This window comes from Anas acuta, chromosome 1, assembly GCF_963932015.1.
Source record: "Anas acuta chromosome 1, bAnaAcu1.1, whole genome shotgun sequence".
Taxonomy (NCBI): domain Eukaryota; kingdom Metazoa; phylum Chordata; class Aves; order Anseriformes; family Anatidae; genus Anas; species Anas acuta.
In genome coordinates, this window is record NC_088979.1 from 68,404,442 (window position 1) to 68,419,524 (window position 15,083).

Consider the following 15,083-nt stretch of genomic DNA (forward strand, 5'->3'; position numbering starts at 1 on the left):
GCCCGGCTCCGCGAACTGGAGCAAGCAGCGGAAGAGCGTGCAGCTCCCACCCGCTCAGAGGGAATTTCTAGGCCAATACTTCTCCGTCTTTCTTTCGTAAAATTATTTAAAGATAACATATTTTTACAACGTCACCTATACAGAGATATAAATAGTTCGCACTAGAAATCAAAGCACTGTAAAAAATCTGATTTAAGCCCTCCTAGGCAAGAATATTATCGTGAGAAAGTACTGCCGCTTCATGCTAGTTAGATATTTTTAAGCATGCAGAAAGCGCTTCTGATAGCAGCATTCATTCACAACTTCATATTTACTGAAGTCACTGAGGAGCACCGGGGAACAGTGTGTGTCATTGGCTCTGCATTCAGAATCACGCATTGCTTGAAAATCCGGATACAGATAAGCACCGCAAATAACCAAAAAAATTAAGATTCGAGTTCATAAGGACCAAGTTTCAACTCAAGTTGTGCAGACCATGAACTAGGTGTATGTATAGCAGCACCATTGGTGGCAATGAGCTACAGATTCAACATTGATTTTGTTGGTGGGATTAATTTCTCAGAGTTTTTTAATGGATATAAGAAAAATACATGCCTCATTGGTCCATAAAGTTGCCTGAAAGTTAGACATTATCTCACTTAATAACTGAGTTTGGAGTATTAATTAAAGTACAGTCTTAGCAGTATACATTTAAATCACTTTTATCCTACATAAGGTGTATGCTACAAAGCGTTGCAAGCACTTCATAGAATCCAGGGAAACAGAAACCATAATGCACTCGTCGCATCCTTTGAATGGGTCAAAATGCACCAGCTGCTCCACTCTTAGGGACATGCTTTAGTGGGTGATACTGGTGGTAGGGGGACGGTTAGACCAGATGATCTTGGAGGTCTTTTCCAACCTTGATGATGCCAGGATGCTATGATTCTCTGCAAGCAGCCCGAGCTTGAGCAGGTGCTAAGTGTAACGCTGCTTGTGTTGAGGTGCCGAAGGAACACACCCCTTTTCCTACACAACCAAACCCCAAATTACTGCAGGCCTCCTGAAACACCAGTGTGTGCAAAGCAACGAGCGCTCCAAAAGAAACTGGGTGCACAAATCTGAGCTTCTCCATTTAAGAGCTGGGATGGCATAGTGCAGGTCCACCAGCTATGGGAAAGGATGCGGGCGCAGATATATGTGTCTATACGTATATAGGGGGATATATGTGGATATATCCACTTTGTGGGCATGGATATACGTCTATACGTATATAGTGGGATATCTTCGGGTATATCCATGTTGTGGGCATGGATATACGTCTATACGTATATAGTGGGATATCTTCGGGTATATCCATGTTGTGGGCATGGATGTAAGTGTCTATACGTGCATATGGGGATGTATCTGGGTACATAGGGAACCTCCCGCTGCCTCACCCGCCCTTGTACCGTCGCGCTCCCCTGCCGCTGGACGGTCCCCATCTCCAGGAACGACCCCGGGAAGGGGGTCCGGGGGTGCGCGCCCCCCGCGCACCGACCCGCGCTCCCGCCGCCGGGCTGCGCGCGGGGGCGGTGCGGGCGCGGGCGCGGCGCTGCGGCGGGGCCGCGCCTGCCAGCGGCGGGAGAGGCAGCGGCGGCGCTCCCGCTCCGCGCCGCAACTTTGGGGCCGACACCGCCCCCCTTCGCCCTCGACCACCCCTCCGCGGGCGGCCGGTAAGAGCCGGGACCCCCAGCCCCGACGGGCCGGCGCACGGCCGCGGCAAACTTCGGCGGCGGGGTGGGGAAGGGACGAGAAGGGAAGGGAGGGGAAGGGACGAGAAGGGAAGGGAGGGGAAGGAAAGAGATGGGAAAGAAGGGGAAGGGTCGGGGGTCGCGGGCAGGCAGGTGCCGTGCGGGAGGGCAGCGGCCGCGTCCCCCCGGCGTGGAGCGGAGCGAGCGGGACTCGCCGCAGGGCAGCCCGGGGGCGGCTCGGCTTCGGGTTTAGCATCCTTAGCATCTTTGGCTTGGGCATCTTTGGGTTTGGCATCTTTGGGTTTGGCATTTTTGGGTTTGACATCTTTGGGTTTGGTGTCTTTGGCTCTGGGCCGGGAGGGGGGAGTGAGTTTTTGCCGGTGGGAGCGGGGTGCAGGTGGAAAATCCAGGCAGCTGCCCTCTGTTTTTTTGTTGTTTTTTTTTTTTTTTTCTTTTGCTTGCTTTTTTTTTTTTTTTTTTTTTTCCTTTTCTTTAATAGGGCACGGAGGCAAACGTTAGAGCACGATGCTGAAATTGGTGATCTGGTGGCTGAGGCAGGTATCCGAGAAGCAGCGGTCGCTGGAGCAGCAACGTTACTGGCGTTCTTGGTGCTAGCGTGAGGTTTATGTGCCTTTGCAAGGAAGGTCACTTTTTTACACCCCCCACCCCCCCTTCCTTTTTCTAAGCCGTGCATCAGCAGCGTGAATTCCAAGAAGCAGTAGGTGTTTCTTGGCATTTTAACTGGGATTTTGGAAGGGGAAGCCGGGTATTTAATGGGAAAAAATTGCGATGGAACGAAGGGATGCGGAGGCTGCACACAGCCTGGGGTTTGCAGGCGTGTGGAAGTTGTTGAAATAGGTAAACGGTCAAAACTGGCATTTGGGAAACGATTTCTTTAGTTACTTACATGACAAACAAATGTAAAGGAAAACTGGGCCACTAAGAATTTTTCCTGTTTTGCAGTTTGCTGTCAGCAGAAGGTAAAACATGTCCTTGAAGATATAGAATTTTACATAAACAGATGATGTTTACATAAGCCTGAAGAAGTTTGTGAAAAACACAGAGAGCAGAAGATGCGGTGCGAGCTGAAGTCGGCTGTCCTGCTGCTCGTCCGTGTAATAATTTTTCTTTTTTTTTGTATTGTTGCAGCGTGAGAACAAAGTGAGCAGTTGCACCTTTACCAAAGCAACCACCTGCGTTACTCATCTCCTCTGGAATGGACAATGGAACGGTCTCTGGCTTTATCATGATCAAAAACTTCTTCCTCTTCTGCGTTTCCATGAGTTTAACCAGCCACTTCGGGTAAGTTGCCAATTGTGTTTGAATTTCTGCTGTGGCTTTTTGAAGGAAATGAAAAGCTTTGGCTCCATGTGGTGTGGAGCAGCAGCACAAAACAAGCAAGCTTTGCATTTGATCTGAATGTACCGGTGCCGGGAGAAAAGGAGCGGTTTGCCTTCCTGCTCCAATTTTCTGTCTCCTATCAGCTCTCTATGCTCATATCATTTTTGCAGGGGGGGAACGAGGAAATTCAGCCTGGGCCTTTGGCTGCTGAGTGCCCTGAGCTGGCCATGGAACAGGCGGGGGCTGATGCGCTGGCTGCTGGTGTGGTTGTACTGAGGAGGGCTCGCACCTTCCCTCTCACCTGGCGGCACAGGCTGCAGGCAGCAGTGCCAGACTGCAACAGCAGCAGGACCCGGTGCATGCTCCTAGCTGGTATAGGCTTCTTAGTGAGTAAGATTGTGGCCGCTCAGGAGGAGAGCTGAATTTGAAACTTGCTAGAGTAATTAGAAATTGCATTTCCCTGAGGTGCATAGCAAGGAATTCTGCTTCCTCATTTTTTGCTTTGGGTGCTTTCTTGATCGTGAGATTTTGAAAACTGTATTGAAGAAATACTCCTACTGTAGTTCTTCAAAACACACACACAAAACAGACAGAAAACCTCTATTTACATGTTTTCCCTAAAATGAGATATCTTAGGAACTTTCCAAGATCAGACTATGCCACTGAGCCCTGAAGAAGCATTTAGCAAGTGCTCTGGAAACGTAGGTTGATTCTTTTTTGTGGAGGAGAACAATTATTTATGATTTCACCAGAAAAAAGACAAAAAAAAAAAAAAAAGAATCCTCCCAGTGTGCTGATTCACAAGCATACCCATCACTTCTTTGCTAAAAGAAGGTACAAAATGGAGATGCAAATTAGCTTCTTATTTCAATCAAAGTATTTTTTTCCAGATTGGAACTAGAAGACCAAACCTTGAATGACAACTCTCTGTACTGTAAGCAAGACTCAGCCCTGTCTTTAGAGTGTGTCTTAAGTAGGTGCACAGAAAGCTGTGACCATAGTGCCATGTATGAACAGCTGCAGACCTGCACCCACAGGGAAGGTAAATTGCTGCAGGCTGCTTTATTCACCTTGGAAAAGCTCAGTCCTGCTTTCACTATGGCCTAGGGCAAAACTCACTGGACTTCTTGATGGAAATGAAGAGGGCTTAGGTGGTGTGGAACTGGTGTTGAACTTGTCTTGACACGGTAGGGGTTTAACCAAGTATTACCACACTGAGGACATCTTGAGGACTGTTGCCTCAAGTCCTTTCTGACTGCCCTTATCCCTACAGAAGGTGTTAACTGCACTAGTTTGGCACAACCATTTTGGTGGGGGGGGTTGTCTACCTTCTGCATTGCTCATTGAACAGAAGAACAGAGACTGCAAAAAAAGAGGCTTAACTCTACCTTTTGACTCCCGAGTAAATTATGAACAGAAGTTTCAGGTGGGAATCGTGTCCCATAACCTGTCAGGTAACCAGAGCAGGACAGTTACAGGAATGTAGGACACTCGTCTTCTGTGAGTTAGTCAAAAAGCTGCCGTGCACTACAACAAGATCATCACGTAACAACCCCTCACCCCCCCCACCCCCAATTTCTGATTTCATAATTGTAGTCAGGGCCTGCAGAGATAAGCAGCACCAATCCACTGCGCCATTCACATGCTGCCTTAGGGCTGAATTTTGACCCTGCTCAAAAGACAGAGGATGCTCCAGCGCTTCTGTTTCAGAAGCAGAAGCAGTTTCAGAGTGTAATTTGCTAAGTGCTTTGGGACTGACTCTTCAGGACGGAACGGTACAATTTACATGTAGGCTGCTTTATTAACTGCTATGATCCAGAACCTAATACTGATAATACTTGCTGTTGCTACCAGATTCTTTTTTATTAGCTTCATCCGTGTTTGGATTGCACTGCCACATTTCAGTGCTTTTAGCAATGTGCTAAACAAAAGTGATTGGCTAAATGACCACAAATTAAAAAGCAAAATGCAGCAGAACTTTATAGATGAAGGCAGAGATTTGTGTATGATCCTCCATAGTCATTCCATGATTATATTATATCATAAATACAGTTTTTGATGACTTAGCTAAAGCCACCTTTGGGGATTTTGATGCACAATGCCTGGTAAAATAAACAGGAATTATGTATCTCAGTCTCCTAGGCTACTTCAGAAATCTCAGCAAAAGTCTGTGATTAATGGTTAACATAAATGTGGAATGACTATTGAGTGTTATCCTCATCAGTAGGCTGTAGAGGAGGACTGTAGGCATGGTTGGTAGAAGTTATTTAAGGAAAAATCACAGAATTAAGATTCAAGGATATAGGTCAAAGGAGAAGAGCATATGATTCCCCTATCCCTATTGGTGTAATTTTTCTATGACCCTACTTCTGCATAGAGCCCACCACGAGTCAAGGCTTCTTCAAGCCTGTATGACTTCAGCCTCGAGTTATATCATGATCTAATGAGTTACAATATAGTACTGAAATATTTGGAGATATTTACCTTACAGAACATTGTGAGCTATTTAGAATAGCGTAGAGTAGAATAGCTCAGTTGGAAAGCACCTACAAAGATCATCTGGTCCAACTAGCTGACCACTTCAGGGCTAAAAAAAAGTTAATTCACATTAGGGTTAGACAATAATTAGATATCGAATATAACTGTGAGGGGTGTTTTCAGATGAGACAGGAGTCTGATTCCTTCTGTCTGTTTTACGTGAAGGGTTGCACTGAATTCACTCACAGTTTCATGCCTGCAAGGTCTGAAGGATCAGACTGTCAAAAGCAGGCAGAAAGTGGGTGCTCTCCTGGCAGCAGGTCAGTGGAAATTCAAAATAGTTCAGATTCCACCCCCTTCAGACTGATGCCCTGTAAGATCAACGTAGTGAGGTGGAACGTGTGGGGTCGAGCATCCCACAGGTGGAATCAGTTCGTGCAAGGTCCTGTCCTGGCAGATGCTGTGGGTGCTGGGGCAGTGCTGAGCATCTTGCCCATCCCAGCCCTGAGGATGGGCGATGGGCTGCTGGTTAGCAGGGAGATGTCCCAGGGATGAGGTGGCACATGATCAGCCGCATGCTGACCAGCCTCATTGCGCCTTGGCTCATTTTTACAAGCCCCAGGCTGCATGTGGGGACATTTTTGGGGACAAGCTGATGACAGTCCCTGCACACGCTTGCGTTTTAGGCGTGCGATTTCAGAAATCTGTCCGAGAGCCTAAACCAGCAGGGACGGATGTTGTTGGTGTAACCACAGTTCAGTCACCATCTGCTAATAATATTTATAATAGTAGAAACACGGGAAACAGAAGATCCCAATTAAACGTAGCTCTAGCCAACGCAACACTTTTCTGTGCGCGGTGAGAATTTGCTCTGCAGCGGGTCTGTAGTTTCACATACTTTCCCACTAGCTCACTGTCCTTATCACTGAGAACATAATCCTGCTATTTAGTCTAAACATACCTCTCCTTCAGGCTGTGGCATTTGCTTCAAGTTCGTCTCTGCAACTCTGAGCAGTTTGTTCTGATGGGTTATGCCTTTCTGAGTAGTCGCAGATGCTGGGGAGTTCTTCCTCGGATTTTTAAGACTCATTTTCTGAAAATTATCATATGGTTACATGGTCGTGCTCATCTTTTTTTTTTTTTTTTTTTTTTTTTTTTTGTATCCTGTGTTGCTTTCCTTCTCCATGCCTCCAGATAGCTTTGCAAACATGTCAGAAACCCATCAGCCAGTTCCCACAACTGGAAAAGCAAGGGAATTGCTGCTCAGGGAAGGCAGGCAGAGGTTCATTCCTCTGCTGAGCAGAAAGCTGTGGTTTGAGCATCACCACCTTGCCAACATTAAGCAGGCTGACCAGGTAGCAGGTGCTACCTGCGGGCCATCCCACATGTATTGCCTTTCTGTCAGCCTGCATTTCAGCAGCTCGGGGAAGCAGGGTGTACTGGGAGGTGTGTAACATTTTGGGGAGAAGCTCAGGATGCTGAAATGGACATAAAGGGGTAAGAGGGGTGAGGGTGATAGGATACCACCCTATGGGATGCAGGCTTTTGTCACACTGCTCAAAAATTGCCTATTCCCAGCAGGTAGTGAAATACTGCTCTTGGTAAATAAAATAATGAAATTATTCTTAAAACATCTGCAAGGACTGTTAAAGTTTCAGTATTTTCTGGCATCTCTTTCCTGTATCCTAATCTGTTGTGAAAGAAATGAATTTTCAGGGCTCAAATTCACAAAGTATCAGTGTTTTTAGATCTGAAGAATCTGTAAGAAAGGGATGGGAAGAAGCCCACTCGGAAAAGTAAACATATTTCCTTTGATATCTGTCCAGCTGACAGCATCCAGAACTGTGCAAATGCATTCTCCACTGTTTTCTCTACCAACTGCTAATTTGTCTCAAGTTCTGGTAAAATTCCCAATCCTATTAAAGCAAGTTCTTGGAAACTTTACTTGTAAGAGAGAGAGAGAAAGAGAGAGAGGAAAAAAAAATAATAATAAAAAAATGTTTGCAATTGCAAAATATTCCTCAGTTATTTTCTAGTGTGTCTTACTTTATTATTATTATTATTATTATTTTAAAAAAGGTTTCAGGAAAATCATGAAATATCTACAATACATTTTCCTCTTATTACAACAGAGTTATGAATAGAACATGTCACGATTTTGACTAGATAGCAAAAAAGACAATGTTTAAAATGGTAAGCGATGAACTCATCAGAAGAGGTAGTTGAGCATCTTTAGAGAGTTATTACATTTTACACTGATGGCCTTTTCTGTAGCTTCTGATTTTTTGAGTCACCATGAAATTGCAGTATTAAATAAATATAATGAGAAGTATTCCTGGTTGGTTTAGTTTATGTCCAATAATGAGCTTTAAATTTAATTATCTTTGAATTTTCTTAGCATCTCCTAAGGTTCTTTTCAAGGTTTATTTATATTCCATAACTGAAAATGTCTCCTTCAAAAACATTTTTGATTGCAGCAAGACAATAATGTGTTTACCTACTAATTTGCTGATAAAACATAACCTTTACATGTGTGGAAACAACTGGTTCAGGATATCACCTCTTTTCTTATAGCTGTATTATTCATACAGCTATAATATCTAATACTCAACAATGCGTGCAACTTTGCCAGTCCAGTCTTAAAGCTTTGATGTCATAAAAGACATCCTCAGCACTTAAACTGAAATGTGAACTGCTGTTTTACCAGCAATCTCAGAAATTCAAACAAAACCCTAACTTTTATATGAAATAAAAAATAACATTTGCATTAATGGCAAACAGTAATCCATGTACAGATGCAACTTCACATAATACTGACATTTCTCTAAAATTCAGCATCAGATGCCGTGTTTGTCTTTCACGTATGGGTGAAGTGATCTGCCAAATCTAAATTGGATTGCTGTTTTGCAGATGAGGTGCAGACTTTTTATGAGTCTTCACGGTAGTCATTTCCACATCTTTGTCATCTATTAATTAGCTTTTCTTGTGGGGCTATACAAGTATTTCAGTATTTGGGGTGTGTATGCTGTTCTGGGGAATGATGTGTAGCCAAGATAGAAAGAAGCAACATCAATTACTCATGTTAGATGCAGAAGAGAGGTTATGAGAACTAGATATATTTTGTCCTGTCTCCCCAAAAATAGTTCAATGGGAATCTTTCCTCTGAGTTCAATTGGCTTTGAATTCAGACGTAAGCACTAAAAATAACAAGCTTTTTTCAAGAGCAGAGAAACTAGTGGAGCTCTGTATGCTGCGTCCTCAGCACCGTAGTTTTACAATAACCCGAGCTCCACATTTGGCATCTCTTGTTCCCATCTCCCATTGCAATACCTACATTTTACCTCTGCAGTCTATTTCTCCCAGTATCTTTCCTAATCACCCTGCAAGTCTCCTCTGTATCTCTTAATTAGCAGGGAGGAGGTGGGCTGGTTTTGCTGAGGCTGTTTTTGAGCTACATGCATGCTGACTGGCCCAGTCAGCGAGCCAGAGGGAATAGGCGGCTGCTGACCTCACATTTTTACTTAATGAGGCACTAATTTAGATCTCTCTCCCCTTGTCTAGTCACTGCTTCTCATGAAACCTGTGGGAACAAAATGAAGTTTGATCTCTCTGCTTCTTTGTCAGATGGATTGGAAAATGGAAATGGCTTCCTATGTTGATATGGTGGAACAGGCAGACAGCATGACACATGTCTCTTTCTCAAGAAAATGGGCTAAAGAGAAACCGAGAAAAGTTTTAAGTAGTGCTTTTACCTAAGCTTTAGTTATGATAACTGCATAGGAAGAACCTGTGTGACTTCCATCTCCTGTCCCTTTTTGTTAAGGTGCCATGTGTATGTAATACCTTTACTAAGCAGTGAATCCATTTGGTTATAACTGACAAAATATATATATAGTGTTTTGTTTTGAATGGTCCAATGTGCCAGGACGTATAAAGTTTCTTTAATCAGTTTGCATCCACTGGACTAACTGCATATCATTTTAGTCAAACATATCTGCCTTACTGTTGCACAACAGAGAAAACTGGTTGTTAGTTTGATCTTCAGACCACGGAGAGATAGGACAGCCTAAAAAATGGGTGAGATTCACAGATGAACCTTTGACTGCAGCAGCGGGAATGTCCTTTTGTGGTGGCTTCAGGCTCTCCCCATGATGAGCTTGTTGAGGGTGGCAGCATTGCCAACCTCACCCATGCTGTGAGGAACCACTCTTGGCCAGGAGTTTCCATGTGCTTCTGCATTTCTGGGAATCAGACCAGCCTGGCCTTGCTCCCTTTCCTGAGAGGTTCTGCAATCCTTTCTTTTTCCGGCAGAAGCACGCAAGATGTAGTGGGGGCAGACACAGGACTGTGTGTCCCCCAGACTGGGTCTGACTAGTGTGTAGGGGGTGGTATGTGGCCACCAGCAGCTTGTCATGAGCCAGGTCTTGTGTCCATAAAACTTCCAGACTGTGCCCAGGCTGAGTGCATGGGAATCAGCAAGGTTGCATTAGTGTAAACCTTGTGGAGGTACAGGTTGAGGTCACTTATCTTTCTTCTTATAATTCTTGTTCTGTTCGGTAAGTATCATGCATATTTTACAGGCATTCTGCAAGGCAATCTATTCAGAGGAGTGCTTGGAGAGTCTCTGTTTATTTGCAGATTTATTTCCCTGGGGATTGGTGATAAATAACCAAGGATTATTATCTTTTTTATCTCTGGGTCACTAGTTCACACCGAGATCAGGTGCATAAAGTAGGGTATGGCTACCTGTGGGGTGATGTGCCCTCTTTCACAGACGGAACATTTCTTGGTGATTTCAGCAGAGACTTAAAGCTGAATAAGCACCAAGTCTGAGAAAACTTGCCATTTTAAGAGGGTCTTATTGCTTGCTGCAAGTGAAGCCTGTTTATGGATAACTTACATGTCTTTTATCTGTTCTTTAGTTAAGCAAAGGCATTAGTAGGCAGGGGATTCTCCTGAGTGTCTTTAAATTAAAATGAAATGGATTTAAAAATGCAAGTTTTGGTTGTGCTGTAAGCTGGGGAATCCTTGTGGGTGCTTCTATGTAAGCCAGCTTCCTAGGGCTGAGCCCTAGGTACCTGAGCAGACAAGTTTAAAATAAAAAATCAGTGGTATTTTGCTGGCTTGAAGGACCCTTTCTGAAATATATCTGTCCATAAGTCACTTAAAAAAAAAAAAAAAAGTTCAGATTGAATGTAGAAAAAAAAATCTGGTGCAAATATATGGAGCAAAGCCCACTACATGTTGTTGTTATTTGCATACTACAAGGTGTGTGGGGGATAATTTATTCAGAAGAGAGAGGAGGCATGAAGAATTGTTGTCTTGGTGCTGCAGTATTCCTTTCAGGTACCCCAGTGATAGCTGGGGTGGGATTTTTGGATGCAGTGGGAGTTCGTAATCCTCAAATGAGGTTAGAATTTGTCCTTTGTTCTGGGGATAAGTTACGTAACGTGTGGAAATGAGAAGGTGTTTGGTGTGTAAGGATTAGATAGTTCCTCCAGGCAGACTTGAGGGAGCATCTGCAGGAAAATCCGTGCTGCTCATCCAGCCCCACCATGAGCTGACGCAGTTTCCCAAGACTGAAAAACTATCGCCAGGGAAAAACCAGGATCAGTTGAAATTGGAGGGGAGAGGGCAGGAAGCTTGGAGGCTCTCATCTTGAAGTTTCCTTGAGGTCCCTTGAGACTGATGCAGTTTTTGACGTGTTTCTTTTCTTTTGCATGAAATAGCTTCTCGCAAACGCCAACAGCACCAGGAAAAGAGGACGCCAATGATAACATTACCATATTCACCAGGATCTTGGATGGTCTGCTGGATGGCTATGACAACCGGCTGCGCCCGGGACTGGGAGGTAGACTGGCATGTTGGCTGTGACCGGTGAACCGTGTGCGTGATGGTGCCACAGATTGACCCCTGCCACCCTCACGTATGGACACCTGCTCTTGGTGCAGCCTTGATGAGAGAGAGGCCAGAAATCAGACTTGCCTCCTGGCAAGCAGGGCTCCATATAGGGGTCACTGACATCCCTTTATTTCAGTCATCAACCCTTTGAGGTTGGATGAGAAGAGCATTCATGATGCATGCTTTCTGTAATTGAATGCATTTTGGTTTCCCTTTCTCTCTTTTAAGGTGAGCGAGACATGGTGCTAGCAGGTTGCCGCAGGGTTCCTTAGCTGGTCAGCATGTATAAAATTATGCCAGCAACAAAAATCTGTTTAAAACAGAACCTCAAACCATCCGTATTTAGACAGCTACAGCAAATCTCTATTGATATGTCATTTCGATAACCTCTACAGCAGCTATTTTAAAACCATAACATGTGAATAGTTACTTGCCATCCTAACCTTGTTGAGCCCTTCCTCAGCTCTCTTTCCCCCAGATTTCTCTCATCTCCTTCCCATGTGTAAACCATCTGTTATGTTTCTTCCTGGCCCTTTTTTAATCTGGCTACCCCCACCGCTTCCTCTTGTGAGACCAACACATTGCTTTCGTTCCTTTCTCTCCTTCTTCTCTCACTTTACGCAGAGATGCTTGAAAATAGGGCTCGATGCTCCTATCTTACGTAACGAACTTCTGAAATTTCTGCCCTTAAATTAAATTAGTCCTCAGTTTGAAAAGATGCCAGCAAGACCTAAGGGTCTTAAAGGTAGAATTAATTTCACCTAGCTTTGGACATCTATAATGTAGATGTCTGCCATTGAGCAAATCACCCAGTTCAGCAGAAGGAAATACGCCTTTCCAAGGCACACTTTGTTTCATCCTGTGGCAGGCATCGAAAGCTATCAGTCAGGGGAATTGCACCTTTGAAGGGCCTGTTTCTTTCCACTGATCATAAGGAAAGAGCCTGGGCTCTCAAAGGTCGATGTTTGCATTTGATCATGGAAGAAATTCCTCCTCAAATGTCTTCTTAATTTCAATCTTTTGGGGATCTTGGAGTGATTCAGAAGTTGTTAAAAGAGAAATGCATCAGAAGCACGAATTGCATCTTAAAGCAATTACTGACTCAGAGCCTATATTTATTACAGAGAGAATAACACAGGTGAAAACAGATATCTATGTTACCAGTTTTGGTCCCGTGTCAGACACAGAGATGGTAAGTTCTCGCATGTGGCTCCCAACTCAGTTGTATTTACGGGGCTAAAGCCATTTTCAGAACCATCACTACTGTTCTGACCCTGCCATAACCCGGTTGTTTCTTTGTGCCAGGAATATACCATTGATGTTTTTTTCCGACAAAGCTGGAAAGATGAAAGACTTCGATTCAAAGGTCCTATGCAGCGCCTCCCCCTTAACAATCTGCTCGCCAGCAAGATTTGGACACCAGACACCTTTTTCCACAATGGCAAGAAGTCTATTGCTCACAACATGACAACCCCAAACAAACTTCTGCGCCTTGAGGATGACGGCACTCTGCTGTATACCATGAGGTAATAACCTGGATTCATTTCTCCTGATGTGGTTTCCTAACTAGCTCTGCAAATACTGGTGGGGCATGCCATTTCCCCCACCCATAGTAGAGCCAGGCAACCAGTCCTTCACACATATTTGTGTGAATATCAAGAAAAGTGGAAAACATAATCACTGCCTCCAAGTACCAATTAATTTGTAGCTTCTGAATACTGCTGGTGCTTAAATATTTCCTTTGATTAAATGGAAGGCATATTCTCAACAGATTTGATGATTCAGTCCAGCATTTTTTGTGAAGATCTGTTCTCTCTTACTATTTGTGTTTGCAGCTGCAGTGCTGATTGCAGGAGAACCGTCCCAAAGGCCAGAGACTGGCATCTTGTTCTGGGGCATTATATCCTGAACCTTCAAAGCTTTTGTTATTACTTTTTCAATTTTGCTAATTGTGCTAAAAGGTGAATCACCTTAGGGATAAACAATGCATGTTAGAAGCACTGTGGAGCTGTTTTAGCAAGTATTTTCCTGAAAACAAAGCTGGTGCATTACACTGACATAGAAGCAAACCAGCATCTGAGTTCTTCAGGGTTGTGCTCCTCATCTGATTAGAGGATACTGTCAAGATTCATTATTGCATAACCTAGATATTAGATATAATATCAGTAACATTAGAGGATTGTCTGAAGTTCTTCTCGGGCTAAATCCCACATCAGTGTACAGCGATTTGCTCATTAAAAGTAATTAGGCTGTAGTAATTAAGACTGCCTTGTATCTTCAACAGGGCTTTCTCTGAGAGTGTAGTCATACGGACAACACTTGAAAAGAGATGAAAGAAAAAAACTATTCTAAGCTTGTCTTATATGAGCATGTAGTGATGTCTGAGACCCATCAAAGAGGCTGGGAGCATGGCATTAAGTGAGAAGTGCCTTGAAATGGGGGTTTTCAGCAAATCTGAGTGCTCCTGTCCTGCTGTGTCTGGTTCTGTGGGGCTGGCTTTATGGGAGCCCCAAGCTCTCTCTGTCTGGGCTTGTTGGGGCTTGGGGTATTATGCTTCTGTATGCAGGCACCTAGAGCATCCCCAGTTTTATTTCAGGTGTTGCTGCCCTGATTTATTTATTATTTGGCCCTGGCCTTATATCCCTTGTCTTGACAGGAAAAGAGGAAAAGAGATTTAGAAGACTTAAGGTATCCTTATATATGTCTTACAGCTTTAGACTGTCACTGTTGTACCTGCTCTAGTGCTAAAAAGGCTAAGACATGGTAGAGGTAACATTTACAAGAAGGAGAAGAACCTAATTTCCCCTCATTTTCTCTCTGGCTATATGTATCGCTGTTCTTTCTCACACTTTTTGCCAAGTTATTGCTTTCAGTAATAAAAAACTCCTGAAATAATGTGAGGATAAGCACATTTATGTTTAGACGGATGAAAGTGAAAATAACTATAGCTAATGCTGGCCTTAAAGCCAGCCTTGCCAGGACTGCCCTCGTACAACACCAGGGGCTGCCACAGAAGAGATTCATGATGATCTGTGTAAATTACTTGTGTTGGTGAAGCCCAGAGCAGGCTAGCAGTCAACTTGGAGCAAAACATTACACACTGTGTCAAATTTGCAGCTGGCATGATTTTTTTGGGGAGGAAAGCCCTGGGTTCTGCAGTGTTAAAGAAATGCAGCAGAGCACAGATTTGTTGGGCTATTAGGGCTTGACCCAGACTTTCTCATCATCTCCCCCAGTGTCTTTTCCCCTGGTATTCATAGAAAAAAAAACTGGGTGCACAGCCCAGATGACAGCAGCAGTGACAAGGGAGGACTTCATCAGCAGCCTTACTTACACCTCTGGGAGGCACTTGTACAGTTAGGTGGGATGGATACTCACTCTCTGAAAACATTAGGCTAAGGCTCTTTGGAATTGATGTATTTATAGATTAGAGAAAGACACAGAATGCTTTTGTAGCCTAAAAAAATATATATTTTTTGTAGAGTATTGTGTGGGGGTGTGCATGTGTGTGGAAATAAATTCCCACTAACCATGGTGTATGTGATAAGAAATGGAGCGCAAAGCTTTTTAAATAGCTTTCTTTCCACTATTCCAAGTAATAACTTTAAAAATAAAAGAGTGTATATCCTATTCTGTTCAAGCCCAAGCCGG

At 43.9% G+C, this 15,083-nt stretch overlaps 1 protein-coding gene across 2 annotated transcripts in view; it reads left to right on the forward strand.

The window, feature by feature from the left end:
- Window positions 1-1,558: 1,558 nt before the first annotated feature.
- Window positions 1,559-15,083, forward strand: part of GABRA5 (gamma-aminobutyric acid type A receptor subunit alpha5) — a 56,912-nt gene continuing 43,387 nt past the window's right edge. Inside the window, exons 1-6 of one of the 2 annotated variants that reach the window (XM_068681330.1) lie at window positions 1,559-1,694; window positions 2,212-2,270; window positions 2,862-3,014; window positions 11,261-11,382; window positions 12,557-12,624; window positions 12,738-12,958. In XM_068681330.1, coding sequence (XP_068537431.1) covers window positions 2,929-3,014; window positions 11,261-11,382; window positions 12,557-12,624; window positions 12,738-12,958 — 497 coding nt within the window. In that variant the 5' untranslated portion in view covers window positions 1,559-1,694; window positions 2,212-2,270; window positions 2,862-2,928. The remainder of the gene's footprint in view (window positions 1,695-2,211; window positions 2,271-2,861; window positions 3,015-11,260; window positions 11,383-12,556; window positions 12,625-12,737; window positions 12,959-15,083) is intronic. The other variant, XM_068681318.1, reaches the window with a different exon arrangement.